Genomic DNA, 18705 nt, shown 5'->3' on the forward strand with positions numbered 1-18705 from the left:
TCCAGCTAAGCTCCTCTCTCCAGTTCTATTGCTAACAGAATTCTCTCCAGCCGACCTTGACCAGGAACAGCCAAGCCTGCCACCCTGTCCACACCTATACCAATAAGAGCCTCTTAACCTCAAAGATCTATTCAAATTGACTTTATTCAGCATAGTGACATAAACAGACCTTATATATTGTGATTTATTTTATACAATGCTGGAGACTTTGTCGCTTGCATAGCCCTTTTTGCCTTCACTGACACAAGGAACAATTAGAAAAACCTATGTCCAAATGCCTTACGCATAAAACATCTGAAGTCATTGTGTGAACAAAATACACAGTGTTCCTTTGTTTGACAAATGTCCAAAAATATATAAGATTAAAGGTATTTCTGTTCTCTAGTTAACAAATATTTACAAAAAAGATTAAGTCAAATTTGACGAGTGGAAAAAGAAGAGGTAAAATGAGGAGGTGGAAATAGACCCATGTAAACAAAGCACTTGATGGCAATTCATACACATGTAGAGAAGACGCTAAATCGTACAAATAAAGTGTGAGAATTAATCAGATGTGTGTGGGGTGGATTCTACCTCATGAAAAAGTCATTTTTTTAAAATAAAATTTTAAAAATGGGACATCAACGGCTGAATGATTATTAAGATTCCCTTTTCGTCACTCGTTCGGCTGAGAAATCTAATTTATGACTTTAAAAAAAGCACTTTAAAAGTGGAATTTCTTTTTATCATTTGAATTGAGCCACTATTCTTTCCTGCTCTGTTGACCTCAAGTGACCTCAACTCGTACCTTGCTACAGGTATGGGAGTAACATTTTACAGGGATTGTCGATATTATTTCAATTAAATACCGATAATAAATAAAATATAATTGAAATGCTTGCTTTGCGTAGCCTTGGAGTTAGCTTTTGTACATTAACTTTTTTCCAGGTTTTCCATGTTAGTCCGTCAGTGTGAACTTGGTGGCTAATGTTGTCTTTATGTTGCGATCAAAACAGTTTGATAGCCAAAAATTTAAAGTGAATAAGTTCTATAGTGTGTAGTAGGGACATTGTGTTGTAAGAACTGAATCATATTGGGGCATACAGCTACATTAATTAATCAGTGACCCAACATATAAAGTATGTTTAGATCACATGAGTAAATATTAGGGATATAACGATGCATCATGAACCGATTAAAAATCGGTTGAAATAAAAAAGTCACGCATCAAAGCGAAAAGAGCAGGCTGTTATTACAAAAAGTCAATGGTCATACCATAGCACTACGCACTCCAGTACACTAGGTGACAGTATGCGCCTAAAACATTAGTTGTGACCCGCTATTAAACCGAGACCACAGGTCCTTAAATAGCCTAAGTGACATTCAGGTGTTCATACAGAACGTGGGAAGAACTTCTTCTACAGACACAAACCGTGTTTAACAGTGTTTCTGCCATGAAGGAACTCTTTCTGGTTAATATTTTTAATATTCTTTTGTTGTTTTATAAACTAATTGTTAGCAGGATAAATAAGTACTGGTAATAAAAAACAGTTTTACTTTTAATAATAGGATATAAATCGTGTGTTTCTGTAAAGAAATTGCCTTTTTTTTCTGAGGAAAGTAAGTGAAGCCTGTTGAATGCTTTAACGTTACTGCACTAGACTGTACTGAGTCAGTGTAATGGTCAATGTAGGTGTCTGTCATGAACTACCACACTCAGCTGTAACACCATAGGCAGGTGGCTTCACATGTATTAGAAGTCCTGGGAAAATTGCCTAATTTCTCTTGACGTGATGATAGAGGATTGGCAATTGCAACGCCAACGATACTAGCTTTTCTACGTTTAACAAATTCAGCTTTCAAATCATCCAGAGACACCAAAACCTAAAACGCTTAACTCAAGGAGCAGGAATCTTTTTTTTTTCTTTTAAACTCAACTATTTTAAACATTTTATGCCTCCTATTTTCAAGTCTTATACTTCTCTTTTTAAGCTTGTTAAAATCAAATTCGGGGAAACTAGTGTTTGGTGGAATTTTAGTGTGTGTTAGTGTTTTTCAGTGTAAAAAGCATCTTTCTGGAACGTCATAAATGTATTTGAAAAAAAAAAAAGTCTCTGTGATGAAGCATCCAGCCCTGGGTCTGGGTTGTGTTGTGTTATATAAAAAACTTCAGCACATGTCCCATGTCCACGCCAGCCGAGACAAGCAATGTGTCCAAAGTGGCCTGTACAACCACAACCATACTGTCCTTTCACCCACATGCACAGAATACAGCCAGACACGCACAGAATCCAAATGAGCAGGACAAACTAGGCCTCTTTTTTATCTTCTTCTGCCTGTGGTAGTCAAAGTTCTGGGGGAGTTAGGCTCAGTACTCCACAGTCACTGCTTTTGTCTTGAGGTATTCCATGAGGGCGTCCTCTCCTGTAAAAAAGACAGCATTACACACTGCTTTTGCTTTCAAAACTGAAGGTCAAGGCTTTGTGGAATAAATGAGCAGTATGTAGGTTAAGAATGCAGTTTCTGATGGGGACTCAGGACTGCAACTCAGACTGGAGTCGCACACAGAGATTTTACTTTTTTTACTTTTATCATCCTCAGGTTTATTGGCATGTTACACTCAATGAGTGTTGGTTCTCGGGACGAAGGCTCTGCATCGTGAGGTGCAGTATTTTAGCCAGCTGGGAAAACTGGGTCAGGTGGTTATATTCTATGTGGGCATGCAAGACTGTTGTGTTGCCTTTTTTGTTGTTGTGTGTGTGTTAGCACTGGTATCAGGACAACCTTGGGTAGAAGTTTAAAAAATATTTGGTTCTCACCCAGGTCTTTGCCAAAGCCAGACTGCTTGAAGCCTCCGAAAGGTGAAGCCACATCCGTCTTGTTGTAGGTGTTGACAAACACTGTTCCTGCCTCCAGCTGCTCACTCACATACATGGCCTTGTTGATATCACGGGTGAACACACCAGATGCCAGACCGTACTCCGTGTCGTTGGCTCTTTTTAGCACACCGTCTACGTCACTGAGGTCGGGAAAAAGAGGACAGAGAATAAACAAAAAAAGGCCCGACCCTGAGTGAGATCTGTCACAGCACCGTCTCTGTAACTGCTTCTGTGGCTTACCCGTCCTTGAATTTGGAAACAACCATGACGGGACCAAAGGACTCCTCTTTTGCCATGAACATGTGATCCTCAACACCAGTGAACACAGTGGGCTCCATGAAAAAACCTAGAAAAAAACGTTAATTTTTACAGCAAGAAGATCACTGGTTCAATCTGTAACAGTCTGTCCCTTTTCTCCACTTCACTAAGTTCACTAGGGTCCTACCTGGTCTGTCCACCTGTCTGCCTCCATACACCAGCGTTGCCCCTTCCTTGACTCCAATGTCACAATATTCCAGCAGTTTGTCGAGGTGAGCTTTGTGATTCTGTGGCCCGTGGTCCGTGGAGCGGTCCAGAGGATCTCCGATTTTCATTTTTTTAATCTCCTCCACCTGCGAGGGGAAGAACGGAGAGATATTTTTTGGTAAGTTTGGGCTTAATACTTTCACCTTGTAAGGAAATATCCTCACATGTAAAAACATGTTGAAATGCAATATTGCTCTTGCTTTAGTAAATGTTTTCAAATTATTTGAAGGTATCAACTACTTTTATGTCTATATAAAAATATAAAAAAAAGCATGGACACAGATGAATTGTTTTTTTAAATGTAGTGAAATGTACAAAAGAAAACAAGGTTTGACTCACCACTCGGCTGATGTACTCGTCATGTATGGACTCCTCTACAAACAGACGACCTGCAGCAATGCAGTTCTCACCTTTGTTAAAGTAGACAGAGCTCATGCCCTAACAAGAAAACACAGAATGACAATGCACTGAATTTAGCAAGAAATACATTTTAAAACAGCCAAACACGAGAAAAAGCAAAAAAAAATCTCTGAAGCTAGCCAAAAAAAAAAAGATTGTAGTTAGCTAAAAACCACTAAAAACTGTGTGACTTCAGTGTCAGAAACCTGTGCGATGTTAGCCAGATTCAAGTTAGTCCATGTCATGTAATGGCAGTGACACTAAGGCTTTAGCTTCAGTATCAAATAAGACTCAGAAAGCTAAGCTATGCTAAATGCTATGTTAGCATTCAATGATCCTCTCTCACCATGCGAACAGCCTTGTCGAGGTCACAGTCACTGAAGATGATGAGCGGTGACTTCCCTCCCAGCTCCAGAGAAACTTTCTTTAAGTTACTGAGCGCACAGCTGAAACCAAGAGTCGCAGACAGAGAGAGGCGGTGAAGAGACATGACTACTGCCATGACATAGAGTGCAAAAAAAAAAAAGAAAAATAAGAAGAGTCAAACCTCTTCATGATTTGTTTCCCAATCGGCGTAGAGCCTGTGAAGCCCAACTTGCGAACGTCTGGGTGGTCAGACAGACGTTGTCCCACCATGCCACCTAAAATAAAAAAAGGTTTAAGGGACAGAAGGGGAATCATTATCCAGAGAAGAGAGTTTTTGACACAGTCAATGCTTTAAAATATATGAATAAGTGTTTTTTTAATGCTAATTTGTTTACAATCCATTACAAATAAGACCCCAAACAGCATTAGCTTCTGGCTGGGTGACACAAAGATGTGTTTCTTACCTGAGCCTGGTAAAATGTTGATAACTCCTTTGGGGATTCCAGCTTTGACAGACAGCTCAGCAAACTTCAAAGCTGTCAGTGGAGTAACCTAAAAATTTCAAAAGAAAAGACTTTTCATAAAGTAGTGTTTTTTATCTAACCAGTGAGTCCACTATGTAGTGTGTTCTACATTTATATATGTGCATATATAATTCCCTTTAAAGGCAGTAGGGAATAGGGAATGAGTGAGTGATTTCGGAAACCGCGGAAAACTAAAGTCAAAATATACACTGGGTATGTCACTGTCCTTTTCTCAGACCTCTGCACTGGCTACAACATAAGTACAATATATATTGTAAATAAATGTTGTCCACACGTCATACACACCTGGGCAGGTTTCAGCACTAGAGTGTTCCCAGCTGCGAGGCAGGCAGCGCTCTTCCATGCCAACATCATGAGAGGATAGTTCCAGGGGATGACAATGGCACACACACTTTGACACAAAACACACACACACAGTAAAACACACCATTGGAAATACATGATACATACATAATATAACCAAGAATCTACCCCAGAGGTTCTTTCTTAGTGAAGGTCAGGTTGCGGTTGGGTCTGGCCTGGTTGATAGGAATGGTCTTGCCCTGCGAAGCATAACAGCTCGTGCCTGAGTGGTTGAGCACAAGTAACGAGTCAACACGCAAACTGTTTCAACACATGAACCTACCTGGATCTTGTCGCACCAGCCGGCAAAATAGCGGAAGGTCTGTATGGACATGCCGACGTGGGTCTTCAGAGCCAAGGTGTAAACAGCACCCGAGTCCATAGACTCAATGGTAGCCAGCTCCTCCTGGTGTTCCTCCATCAGGTCCGCGACCCTTAAGGAGATGGTCAGGGAAAGTACTCATTATAGTAGAATAGAATACTTGTCACTCAGACACCATCAAAACGACATTCTGTTGCAAAAACAGTGTAAAAATACATAACAAGAAAGATGTTTAACATACATAAATACTGTATGTATGGATATATATATAGCACATTTCTGTAGCAAATGCATCAGTCTTATTTTCTGTGAGTTTTATTTAAAAGAAATTGATGTGATGTGTCATGTGATCTCTTTAGTTACTGGCTAAACCTTACTGGGTTTTCTAGTAAGTCCAACTTTCATTTTGCATCAAAAAACGTGATGCAGAGTTTTGATAAATGGACCATATAAATTGACCAATGTAATTCCAATGCAGTCCTCTAGGGGGAGCTACTTACTTGTAGAGTAGACTCCCTCTGTCCCTGGGATTCATCTTTCCCCAGGGACCATTTTCGTAGGCTTCCTTGGCAGCTGCGACCGCCCGGTCTACATCTCCCACTGAAGCATATGAAACTTTGCAGATCACCTGAGAAAAAAAGAAGGAAACAATGTTCAAAATGGCTGGTCCGCTGGTTAGTTAATCAGACTGAAAACCTGTGGCCACTCACTGATCCATCGGTGGGATTGATGGTATCGTACGCCTTTCCATTTTCTGCATCCTCAAATTGTCCATTAATGAAGCACTGGTACGGCATTTTAACTGTCATGTTGTTTACATCCTTGGTAGCCTGCATACGGAGGTAAACAAGGTATATTACATTAATATAGCACTGGTGCTCTCATCTGAACAATTCTACGTACACTATCAAACAAACAGCGTGTCACTCAGAAAGATCTTAAAGAAGCTACTGAGGGAGTATGAAGCAGCTGTAGCCAGAGCGGTGACAGCGTGTGAAATATGACAATAACAACATGGAACAGTGTTACGTTAAATTCTGTAGCTGAACTTTTGGGACTGACTCAAGCAAGTAATTCAAGTTGATTCTAGGACTAACATAGTCGATGACCAGCTCCTCCTCCTGGTCTTCTCCCCTGAACCTGCGGACAAACATTTGGATGAAGTCCTGAAATGTGGAGGCCATGTAGACATCTTCGTTCTGCAGCTGCACACCGGCACATTTCTGCTTCACCTCCTCCACCAGTCTGGAAAAAAAAGAAACACACATACAGAAAAATTACTGACCATACCCTACAAGCCTATAATGCCTGTAAATGCCCTTGGAAATAAGGGCATATCATAGGTGCAAGGATCACTGCGTGCTAGTTAAGAAATGTAATCATAATGTAATCAGATAAATATATGTATATATGTACACATATATATAAACATATATACATACATTTATGTATATACATATATATTTATATACATATGTATATGATGACATATATGTGTATATATGTTTATACATATATTTATGTATAAATATATATACACTGTGTTTATATATATACACATAAACTTATAAATATATACATATATACAAATATATATACATACAATTGTGTGTATATATATGTGTATTTTCCATACATATATAAATATATATATATATACATATGCATGTAGCTGCAGTAAAATATTTCTTCTGATATATAGACTAAATTAAAATACAAATACAATACTGACATTTAACATCACTCACCTGACCACATCCATGGAGGCAGCTCCAGACTTGAAGAAGTCTGTAGTGTCCTGAACAGCGGGCACGTTGGAGAGGATACCCTTCCAAATGCTCTGTGATTTGGAAACAGAGTACAACACGTTGTCTTTTCTCACGTATAAACTTGTGTTTTAAATCAAAGATGGTCTCAGCAGGCTTTAAGACACCGTCGTGTTCTTACTCTAATTTCCTCGGCCATTTTCTTCTCCTCATCTGTTAGCTCCACCGTGGAGCTTTCACCAGAGTCAAAGTATTTAGAAGCCGGGATCATCTTCCCATCTTCAAATTGCAAGCTCTTCACCAGAAGCTTTGATTCAAACAAAGAGTTTGTCAAATTAAGAGACTCGGTAAAACACCAAATAATGACAAATATTTACAAATCCACTTACAGCTTTTCCATCAGTCCCGTACAGGACCAGCCCATTTTTGGTAACCTGGCCTGGCTGGGACGCCCCATCGATCTCCAAGGGCTGACCATCTGGAACTGACCCTCCCAACATGGACGAGCCATACAGGGTCACAGTCTTTGGGAATCACAAAATGTTATGTTTACATTTACCAAGTGGCATTTTTCAACACAATACTTGACACCAAAAAGCAAAATTGTCAAGCTTAAGAACAACTCATCTCTAAATGATGAGCCACACAGTATTTCCCACCTGTCAAATCATGGAACTGATCTAAACACTGAGACTACAGTTTGTTTTACATTATTGGCATTATTTTGCCCACAGCCTGCACATGCTTCAAGCAGGCAGGCACACTGGTCAGAAAAACAAGGCTAGCAGTTATTACAGCATGACTAAAAAATATATCCAAGAAAATTTGACATGATCCAGTCAACGATATCTCCAAAATCACAATCATGCCTCTCTTATCTCTCTTTCTCTGCTGTGTAAACTATCAGTTTTGTGTACCACCGAAGACAACTCCCTGTATTTGTACGCAATGTGGGAGACATTTTTACGGCGACAGAAACACCAGGTTCTTTTAGCGAAGTTGTCTTCTATGAGGATAATTCTCTACATGTGTATAAAATATTACAAATATCCAAGTGTGGATTTTATAAGCAGTTCTGAAACGGCCTGGTTATTGTGAAAACGTCTCCCACAGTATGAGTAATGAGGCAGGAAAGTGTTGAAAATGTTGTAAGACCAGCTGGTCCAATGTGAGGTTTTGAAAACCAGACTGAAATATAGGCAGTAAAACCTCAGTCTAGTCTGGTCATAGACAGCACATGTCCAGAACTCTGCCCGTGAGTTCCAGGAAACCAACCTTATCACCAATTACTGTCCAGGCACCGGGGACTTTGTCATGTCCTCGAATCCAGTTGTGGATGGCTTCAGCTGACTGGGCCAGGTCCACCTGTGAGACAGGAGGAGAGAACGTCAACGTGTTGAATGTACACTTCGTGGAATTGGAGGGAACCCCAGCAGCTGGCTGTGCAGGTTACATGACACACAGAGACCATTTTGAAAAATAATCATGCATGCTAAGAATAGCACATTTAGTAGCAGAGTCGGTTGAGAGTGGCTGAAACTGGCCGCTGGCAGTCATTCCTGCACAATCAACGTGACACTTGACATTTCTTTACCTGCCAAAGAAAAATGTGGAATAAGAACCAGATGGTAATGTTTTTGCAGTGTACGTGACCAAATATAACTGCAGCTGCTCCTGACCGCCTCAACACTGAGAAACTGCGAGAGCTGTCACATGCCGCATGATACCGAGAAGGAAGAACTCAAACCTTGGCATTGGACTTCTTCTGGATGCCTTCGTAACTAGCTCCCTCCTCCGTCTGTGGAATTCTGGGTGCTTTTCCATCGGCAATGAGCTGCACCGACTCCACCTCAACAACAAGACATTAATGTCAGTTATTCAGTAGCTGCATTACAAAAAACACATTCTGCACAGTATTATTGCTTTATGATCTAAGCCAGGGGTCCTAAACCCCTGGTCTGTGTGCCGTTGCCGGTCCGTAGGTCAAATGTACTTCAGTTTTAATAATTTACTTCATATAATCTAGCAATGTTTCAAAACAACAGGTCATTTAGACAAAGTAACACAGGGGAAGAATTCCAACTTAATTTGACTTAATAATTTTTTAAAAAAAAATTTAAATCCAATTCAGATTTTATAGAGGAAAAACAGGAGTTTGTTTATGTTTCTGAAATAAATAATGCAGAATAGTTTGGTTAGGACTGGTGAGTAGGTGACCACATGACCAGACCAGTTAATCCAGGAATGGGGAAACTAAGGCCCGTGGGCCAGATGTGGCACAGTCAGCTTTTGAATCCTTTTATATATTTGTAAATTATATCATTTAGAAAACTTTTCTAAATGATAACTTTTCCTGTTCAATTTTAGGACAATTACGGCCCATGAGTTAATCAATACCTTGTCCTGATGTGTCATGGATGATCAATGAGTTAGTTCACTCAGATTAAGCTCTGTGCTGTTCATATGTCCCCTGTAGGAGAATATCTAGCCAACATAAGGAGTGTGTTACCCAAAAATGTCACATCTCAGGTAGTTACCATGGCCTTGATGCCCTCAGGAAAAAGGAAGCGGTTGTAGAGTGTGTCCACAGTGTCGTTGGGCTCAACAGCGCACTCCCTCTGTAGCAGGATGGGCCCTGTGTCCAGACCATCGTCTGCCCAGAAAATCGTGAAGCCAGCTTTCTTATCTCCTTCGATCAAGGTCCTTGAGGTCCCATAAAAATAAAATAGTTTGAGCTGAGCAATACCAAAATAAAAGTGTGTAAAGATGATTATAGTCAGATAAGATGTCGCAAGGGTGTAAACACAGTGGCATCAAACATGTTGATGGGACAATCACACTCAACCAAACTGCCTGGCATTTTATATAGAAAAATGATGTAGTTCACTTTATAGTAGTGCATGTACAGTATGATGTACTGAAAAATAATGGTGTTGGAACATGCCCCACTGCTCAGATGACCACACCTGCTACAAAGAGCTAAAAAACCTTCTGTAACCCATTAACTACTATTTACTGTACACCATGGACCACTCCACATTAACAACACTGAACCATCCATTTGGACTCCTCTGTTTTAACTTGTTAAACAGTCAAATAGCAGATGCAAAAAGCGGGACTTTAAACCTCTAAAGTACCAGCAGTGTGTGCCAACAACAAATTCATGTTAGGCTGTGTGTAGTGTGGGTGGAGTAGAGGTGACAACTGGCAACTGGAGCTGATAAGGAAACCAGCGCAAGCAGGAAACTGAACTGGTCTGAGCCTACACGGTCTTACCCAAGTTGAAAAGTGACCTGACACAGTGACAATGTCAATTTAGTTAATGACTCTGACCTTGGAGCTGCTCCGGAAAAAACTTTGATAAAATACTTTGATAATGACAAGTAACAAGTAAAGGTCCCACAATAATGATAATGATTTGTTTGTGTGTGTGTGTGTGTGTTTACTCAGCAGATACAAATGAATGTTTACTGTATGATGTCACACATGTAACAAATAAAACTGTCAAATCATGAAAATGATCAAAATCATTGTACCAGGTTTTAATGATTGATTGATTACGACTCACTGAAATGAGCTTTTTATTAATTAGGTTTAAAGTGCAGGCTGTTAATAATGAACCGTGTTTGACCGCACTTGACACTGTTAGAAGAAAACTACAAGTTTTTTCTTCTAAAAATTATTTTATATATATATGTAATTTTTTTACACTTTCTCACATATGCTCCTGAATGAAGTATGCATGTAAAAAAATGTACGTGGAAAACTATTTAGACTACACAGTAGTTTTCACAACCTATTTTATCTTTAGCCCAAAATTATTTTAAATTATTAGCACTCAATTTCCTCCCAACTTTACAATACCAGTACGTACTGTTAAGTTGTATTGTACGTATTGTAAAGTACTTATGTATATATACTTATGTAAACATACATAAGTATAGATACATATAATTATGTATATATACTAATATACATAATTATATATCATTTAAAAGTAGAACCTGGTTAGACATCGTAATTGTACAAATACATAGGGTGGTATTTCCAGCTAGTCTACTTCATTACACAACATACAACCTGTTCTCTCACCAGTTGATGGCTGACGCTCCTCTGTGCAGCGGCAGGATGGAGGGGTGGTAGATTATGGAGCCATGCTTGGGGTTGTCGATGACGTTCATGGGGATGAACTGAGAGCAGAAGGGCATGACGTTGAGCTCAGCACCCACAGCCTTGTAGGCCTCCACCACCTCCGGGATGGGCTTGCCTTTGACCCTCCACCGTGGGAACTTAAACACTGGAGTGCCGTCTTTTTCTGCTACTGTAGCTGTTGGACAAAACAAAATTATGTTTACAATTTATGTAGGTACAGATTACAGAGTCATCCTGGTGTTTATATGTGAGAAATTAAATTAAAAAAATAGCCATTAAAGTGCCTGCATCAGCACAAATTGTCGTACTAGGATTTTTCTTTAAATTTTTCATTTCTTTAAATAACCAATATCAAGTGTTATTTCTGAGACATTTCTTAAAATAACCAATATCAAGTGTTATTTCTGCACAATATGACAAACAATCAAAAACAAAACACCTAGTGAGTGGAGGTTTGTTATCATGCAATCATTACAGTACACTTGATGAGAGTGCCATATTCCATATTCCCTAATACCCCCCGGCACCTCATCGCGCCACCCCAAGGGGACCCGCCCCACTATTTGAGAAGTACTGGTCTATACTGACGTGTTTCACACAACAAACAGCAAAGGTCATCATTTAAGGAAAGTCAACACAAAGCCACACATTTAAATTATAGCCATTACATAAAATAACGGCTTTCAAATTTGAACGTTTTCACCCCCCTCTCTCAATCATGACACCTAATTATTCAATGATTTCCAAGATGGATTAGTGTTAAACAGCATCATAAATGTTTCTTGAACATTCAAGACCAGTTTTCTACCGTAACAACAAGCAGCCAGCTGAGAATTGGCTCCTTGTTATAGTTATTAACATCAAAACCCAGGCTGAGGAGATTAGGATCGTGAATAATCATGATTAACAGTGATTAATCCACAGCTAATCTGTGATTAATCAGAATAAAGAAATTGTATCCTGGTTAAAACTAACAGACTGTTTTAAATCCTCAGTAATATTGTCTGAGTATATATAAGAAAGGCGTGTTCGCAGCACTAACCTGTTGTTACCTTATGCTAACGGCTATGCTGCAGGGCAGATGTTAGATGTCAGGAGCGAGAGGAAACCTCAAATTAGCTCGAAATACAGTATCTGACTGTATCAAAATTCAAACATTATTGGCCAATAATGTACCATATATGATAATTCAGCCCTGGTCTATGCAGTATGTGACTTGTCATTGCTGTCTCTCTGTCTCTGCCTAAAAGATATTATTTCATGTTAAGTGGATACACAGGGGAACACTTATGTGCATAAAGTACGTTGTTGTGAAAGAGTACTCACCCAGAGGGTCAGCTTTTCCATCCTTGTCAGGGACAGTGAAGACACCCACCACTTTGTGACCCTGCTTCCTCAGGTTGGTGTACACCTCCTGGCCAAAGAGGCTCTGGCCAATGATGGCGAGTTTGAGCTTATTCTGGTAATAATGCTAGAACACGAGGGGAGGAGAAAAACTTTAGTTGTCTTGTAGGAGCAAGAGCGGATCACAAAGATGGTAAGGGTCACGTCGGGAAAAATGACAAAACAAACAGATGAAAAAACAATGACTTCCAGCGGTGAACATAGAGACTTGGAAACAAACTTTAGTTTTGCGTCAACACTGAATCTGGAACAACCAAAGCTTAATATTAAACACACATGAGAAATTTAATTTTAAATAAAACACACATCAGTGGTATTTGTTTCTTATTATGTCTCTTTATCTGTAGCATTTTAAGTTCCTTTATAATGTAAATCTTTGTTTTCACAGGTCAACAACAAAAACATAGCGCATACACCGCTAATACTATAAATCCTGCCAACTCTAGTACACATTTGATATGATATCACGGGCCAAATATAATTACACTGTGGGCCAGATTTGGCCCCCAAGCCTGAGTTTGACACGTGTGTATTACACCACCCATCACCATCCACTGAGCCCCCTGTCTAACCTCATCCTTCCACCTGACCATCACAATAGCAAAAAAGGGGGTTTGAGCTGATCCTTGACATAATCTGCCTACAAGCTTGAACCCATCTGTCACTCCAACTGCACATCTCTGTGTGCTCCAAAACACTATTCCCCTTCCATATCCTGGGGGTTAACTAAAGGTTACATTAAAAGTCCACCCAAAGACTGCAATTCTATTACAAAATATATTAAACCACACTTAAACAGAAGTTGCCATTGATTCAGAAGATTTCTATAATATTAACATTTGTCGTTTCTGAAACTGCTGACAACGAGACAACATCGATACGTGCAATTATGAATCATAATTTTAGGAGCGCCTGTGTCCGCACCAGCAGCACATGTGTGGAGGAAGAAATAAAATGAAGGAGCGGGGTTTCAGGTTTCATCTCCTGGAAGATTGGGGCTGTCAGGCGCACGAGGCATTGACCCTGACTACCGTGCAACGTGACACACACCCGTACAGTGCAGCTAAATATCGTACCACACTAACAGACAGAGGTTGTCACTGCAGCCCATGCTGCTTGCTTTGCCCTGAGCTACTGTGTACAGAGTCGAGCTGCTTCAGCCTGCTGATGCAATTCCTCTACAGTATGTACAGTACAGGCTAGGAAAGGGGAGGATGGGGGGGAGTTAACGTGGCAAACAGGCACTTCTCTATCACGCTAGTGCCGAGCTGTGGAAATGTTAAACGCTAAGTACACATTTATTGACTTAAATTATGTTTCTAGGATGCCTATAACCCCATGGTCGCGGGTTAAATAAGCTAAACAGAGCTTTACTCACGTGCGACGTGGAGAACCTCCGCAAGACTTGAGCCGCTGTCCACAACATGGTTGTTGGCGTGTGTGAATGTTAATGTCGTGGCTGAATATGTGTCTGAACTGTCAACGTGAGTGGGAGCGGTTGTCTCACACACCTGCTTCGCTGTGTGAGTGAGTCAAAGAGACAGAACTGTGCTCTCTCTCCCCCCCTTCACAACCTGTCCTCAGCACCAGGAGGTATCCAACCAACGAGGGAGCTGGACGTGCGCGCTCGCGACGTCCGCGACGCGCTCAGCGCGGTCACGTGTGGAACTGAGGAAAGAGAGTGTTGCGTAACAAACTAAACCAGCTAGCTCCTGTTTTCTCTCTGCCGTCCTCCACCTGTTGTTCTCCCACGCACAGTGAACTCAGGTCTGGGACCAGCCACTCTCAGCTGCATCACACAGGTTCTAACGGGACAAAGGTCCAGCAGACACACGAATTCACCTTCACTTTTCCTGTGGTGTTGCAGTTGTTTAGACAAGATGAACAGTTCATGTCTCTAACAGCAGGGATTTGTACCTTGTCAAAAAGGAGATGGAAACTTACAGGAAGGTTTGTACTTCTAATTATTTAATTGTACTGAGTTAAAAATGGAGTGCATGAAATTTAGTAACAAATATCTTCAACAACATGACAAAATATGAAGTAAGAGCACTGGCATTATTAGGGCTTCACTTTCGGCATCAAGGTCCACGTCATGTCTGCTCCTTGAAATGTCATAACATCGTGAGAACATGCAGTTTGTTTTAAATCAGTGTTTCCCAAACAGTCCCACGCCAAAAAATAAAATGTCACCAAGAGTATTCGTGCTACTTTACTCACAATTCACTTAGACTTCATTGAACCCCGGCCTGTTTGGTTGAATACAACCCTTATACAGTCGAAGGAATTGAAGAAAAAGATCCAACATTTATGCAGGTCTCCCTCCTAGTTGCTATTGCTCTCAGCTGCCACCTGGTGGAAGATTATTTAATTAGTCTGCCCATCACTGTCATACACACACAGACAAATAATTTGCTGTAAATTAACAACAGTTCTCAGTCGATGAAATGAAAATTCTATTTCACATCCAATGATTTCTGACAGCACACTGACCCCTGAGGCAGTGATTGGGAATTACTTTTTTATTTTACACTTCCTAGTATTGCTGTTGGTTAAGAAGACACCCAAAGAAGGCAATGAAAAACGTGAGCAGAATCTTTTAATCATTCTTTCTTGAGGTAAGTGAAAAATATTATTCATGGAAATTATTAGGCATCACTTTTCATTGCCACTGTACCAGTCCAGGAGATGATATTCTGATATTGTGATATTCTGTTTCCTGAAAGACGAGTGTATGTAACTCAGTGACACGGTTGTGTAGTACAAATGTGAACGAAAAAATGTTGGTTGAAATCTTTGATGAGCGTACAGATTCACTGATTGTTTGACGCATCAATGAAAATGTTACGGTGGATAAAGTTCTGATCAGAGAAGGGAAGCAGGGACTCAGGCACATTTCCCACGGACTGAGAAACCATGATAGTGTTACAGATTCTACACTTGACAAAACATCCAGACATTTTTTTTAATCTTTCCAATAGATAATGTCATCGGTTGAAGACATCAGCACAGTCAGGAGGTTACAGGAAGCGAATTCCTGCTCCAAATTGGAAACCATCACATATTCTAGGATGATAGAAGAAAAAAAAATTAGAATCACAGTATTCATTGTTGAATCAGGTACTGAGACAAACTAGGGATGAGCACACTAGCTCATATAATATCCATAATGGATTGCTGAGACTTGTTGACCTAGTCCATTTTTAGACTTACTTTATTTATTGTCATTGCACAGAAACACAAAAAAAAAAACAAAAAACAAAAAAACAGCGAGTCTGGCAACAAAATGTCGTTGCTTGGCAACCGGAGTACACAGTACAAAGTTTGTAGGCCATGAGTAATTTCTTGAGGTATGTCTATATACATATGTATATATATATATATATATATATAGGTTTGGTTAATGTTATTAACCAAACATTAGTTTCAACAAAAATATGTTGAGGATATCAAGTAATGTCTTACTTGATGTAAGACATTAACAACTGCATCAACCAGCAACGATACATTTGACAATTAGGCCGATACGATAACAAATTTTGCTGGATGATAAATGGTCCCACAAATTATTGCGATAAACGATAATATTGTCAACATAACTTAAAGACTTAACCACTAATGTATATATAATATAATATATCATAATAATGCGCATTTAATTTAAAGAGTATTTTTTCACATTTCCTATGGTACCCCAAATAAAATAAAAAACAATATATACAGTATATATAAATATATATATATATATATTTAATACAGGATGTTGGGATTGGGAGGTGACGCTTTGGCGAATTAGGAAACAAACTACATTTTCTGAGAGCTCAGACAGTTTGGGTTGTTCTGTGATCTGAAAATGATCACACTGAAACTAATCAGAAAATCATCTGAAATTAAGTCTGACATTGACTCTCACCTGTCTCCACTCTGAACTCCCATAGGCACACAGTAATTGAGCTCCATTCTGGCGATGTTTCCTAATCGTAGTACAATCCCTGCTCCATACGACCAGCGAATACACTCAGCTAGCTTCTTAAGGTGACTCTGGGGACCATCACCTGCGTGCACACACACACACAGACGTCTGATGTTAAACTTAGAAAGTCACACATACATTTCATTTAAGTCATTAAACCTTATATTAGTCTTATATACTTACACTTCTACACATACACTTATTACTCATTCATTTGTTTAAATTAGTGGTGTAAGAGAATATCGATACAATAGAATTATCTTAATATTTTGTTTCAGAATATCAGTGTGATACTGCATTGTATCGATTTTTTATTAATAAATAACATATAAAAATTCATTACATTGGTTCATATTATTTTTCTTTCATTTCTTCTTTAGTGATTTCAAATGTCGATCCCTCTGTTCCAGTGTTAGTAACCTAACGTTAAGATGGAACAGCATTGTGTTTACTATGATGACAGTTTTACTACAATTACAATGTTATCGTCGTGCCTACAGTATTGCAATATATCATATTAAATAACATTATCAGTAGCGTACCGCAACGTCTATCTGTGCTCGTCATTATCAGAGGAAAACAATTACAATAACGATTCTTACAGATACTACATAATTATGCTAATATCAGGCCGATAATATCGGTCAGCGAATGTTACCGAACATCCCTACTAATTATACTATGATACATTTTGAGTTTATGATACACTGTACCCACCATAGTTGAGGTTACAGTTGAGTTCACTGTACCCACCATAGTTGAGGTTACAAAGGTTGCCAGCATTTAGGAAGAAGTGGGTCCTGAACAGGTCTCCAAATCCTCCCTTCCTTGTTCGAAAAGGCAGAGGGGTGTAGAGATGCAGCCCACCTGCCCAGTACGCCTCTCCACCCAAGTAATCACCTGAACACACAAGGGAGCAGTGTGGTGATGATGGTATAATTCTAAGCCATGAAAGATCAGTGAAAATCATCAAAGTCATCCAGTGCTTACCTTGACATTGTGGTCCAATACTGTACATCCCAAACCCTCGGACACTGGTGGGGCCCCCGAGGTAGAACCTGGACAACAGGAAGTAAACATGTGAGCCAGTCAGTTTTATAATGACCTACCTACCGATTTGACAACTGTTAGACTGCAGAGAGGTTGCAGTTACTGCTGTAAGTAATGCCCATCTATTATAGTCAACGTATACATTTCTTTTACTTCCTATTCACCAACATCAGCAGAGCGTTCATCTGTACCACAGATAAGGTTCTGACATAGTACGCTATGCTAAGAAAACAGCCAAGTAAATCCACATCAACTGCACCAGTGTCATCATTTGTGGGTCAAATGATTCTGATACTTTTCCATTTTCTTCATCTGGCATCACGGAAGTCTTCTTCATTTTAGATCCTAATTACAGATGCACCGATTGTGAATTTCTGGGCCAGTACTGACACAGATGTTTACGTACGTAAACATTACTGAACTATTTTCAGCTTTCATCATGCTATCCTTGAATGAGCACAGGTTCTATCAGACAAATTTATAAAACAAAAAACGACCTCTAATGTCAGTTTTTAGTTGACATTTAAGATAACCTCAATCTACGTTCATTTCTGAAAAACAACTTTTCAAAAGAACTCTTAGACTGAGAGAAAGAGAGAGAGATAGAGAGACCTTTATAATGCATCAAAGAACCAGGGTTGTCTATGTTAATTCAAACTAACCTGTCAGCAATGCAGGACGGTTGCTCTCCAATAGGGTACAGGACGCCCCCCCACAGAGAAGCAGATATGACCTGAGGGACAGAGAGAGGTTTCTTTATTAATACGTAAATAAAATAGATTAATTAAGCTGCTGCTCTGCTGCCATCTAGTGACTGGAGGCTTGTTTATCGTTCGTTTTTCTACGTTGGTACTTACTAATAAATGTACCTGATATCTGAATGGCGTTTGATCAGTGACTCACTGTGTCCCAGAAGAGGTGTCTGTTTAACTGCAGCTCAAAATCTTCTTTTAGAAAGTTGGCGTCTCCTCCTGTGTAGCCAGCCAGCTCCTACATGGTAAAT

At 39.7% G+C, this 18705-nt stretch overlaps 2 protein-coding genes across 2 annotated transcripts in view; both read right to left on the reverse strand.

Annotated features, from left to right (window-relative positions):
* Nucleotides 1–125: 125 nt before the first annotated feature.
* aldh1l2 (aldehyde dehydrogenase 1 family, member L2) lies at nucleotides 126–14527 on the reverse strand. The gene is made up of 23 exons (XM_008315224.3): nucleotides 14058–14527; nucleotides 12602–12746; nucleotides 11216–11450; nucleotides 9661–9826; nucleotides 8871–8972; nucleotides 8399–8488; nucleotides 7513–7647; nucleotides 7305–7430; nucleotides 7106–7197; nucleotides 6455–6602; nucleotides 6068–6187; nucleotides 5858–5985; nucleotides 5319–5469; nucleotides 5165–5235; nucleotides 4979–5084; nucleotides 4613–4700; nucleotides 4330–4423; nucleotides 4129–4228; nucleotides 3723–3821; nucleotides 3304–3469; nucleotides 3099–3204; nucleotides 2799–2998; nucleotides 126–2403 (listed from the first exon to the last, which is right to left on the reverse strand). The coding sequence occupies exons 1-23, from the start codon at nucleotides 14103–14105 to the stop codon at nucleotides 2348–2350; spliced, it is 2772 nt and encodes a 923-aa protein (XP_008313446.1). The 5' UTR covers nucleotides 14106–14527; the 3' UTR covers nucleotides 126–2347.
* A 734-nt stretch (nucleotides 14528–15261) lies between these two features.
* The window catches only part of samm50l (sorting and assembly machinery component 50 homolog, like), a 7701-nt gene continuing 4257 nt past the window's right edge, over nucleotides 15262–18705 (reverse strand). The window contains exons 10-15 of the mRNA XM_008315225.3: nucleotides 18606–18692; nucleotides 18365–18435; nucleotides 17643–17710; nucleotides 17406–17552; nucleotides 16593–16734; nucleotides 15262–15745 (exon numbers count right to left, since the gene is read on the reverse strand). Coding sequence (XP_008313447.1) covers nucleotides 15700–15745; nucleotides 16593–16734; nucleotides 17406–17552; nucleotides 17643–17710; nucleotides 18365–18435; nucleotides 18606–18692 — 561 coding nt within the window. The 3' untranslated portion in view covers nucleotides 15262–15699. The remainder of the gene's footprint in view (nucleotides 15746–16592; nucleotides 16735–17405; nucleotides 17553–17642; nucleotides 17711–18364; nucleotides 18436–18605; nucleotides 18693–18705) is intronic.

This window comes from Cynoglossus semilaevis, chromosome 8 (assembly GCF_000523025.1).
Source record: "Cynoglossus semilaevis isolate Cse_v1.0 chromosome 8, Cse_v1.0, whole genome shotgun sequence".
In the NCBI taxonomy this organism is placed as follows: domain Eukaryota; kingdom Metazoa; phylum Chordata; class Actinopteri; order Pleuronectiformes; family Cynoglossidae; genus Cynoglossus; species Cynoglossus semilaevis.

Bases quoted from the DNA above. Each gene is read 5' to 3' on its own strand.
- aldh1l2 (XM_008315224.3), bottom strand. From the start codon at position 14,105: ATGTTGTGGACAGCGGCTCAAGTCTTGCGGAGGTTCTCCACGTCGCAC. The intron at 11,451-12,601 runs GTGAGTACTCTT...TTTGTCCAACAG, and splicing joins TGGAAAAGCTGACCCTCTGG to CTACAGTAGCAGAAAAAGAC. The intron at 2,999-3,098 runs GTAAGCCACAGA...TCCCGACCTCAG, and splicing joins GTTTCCAAATTCAAGGACGG to TGACGTAGACGGTGTGCTAA.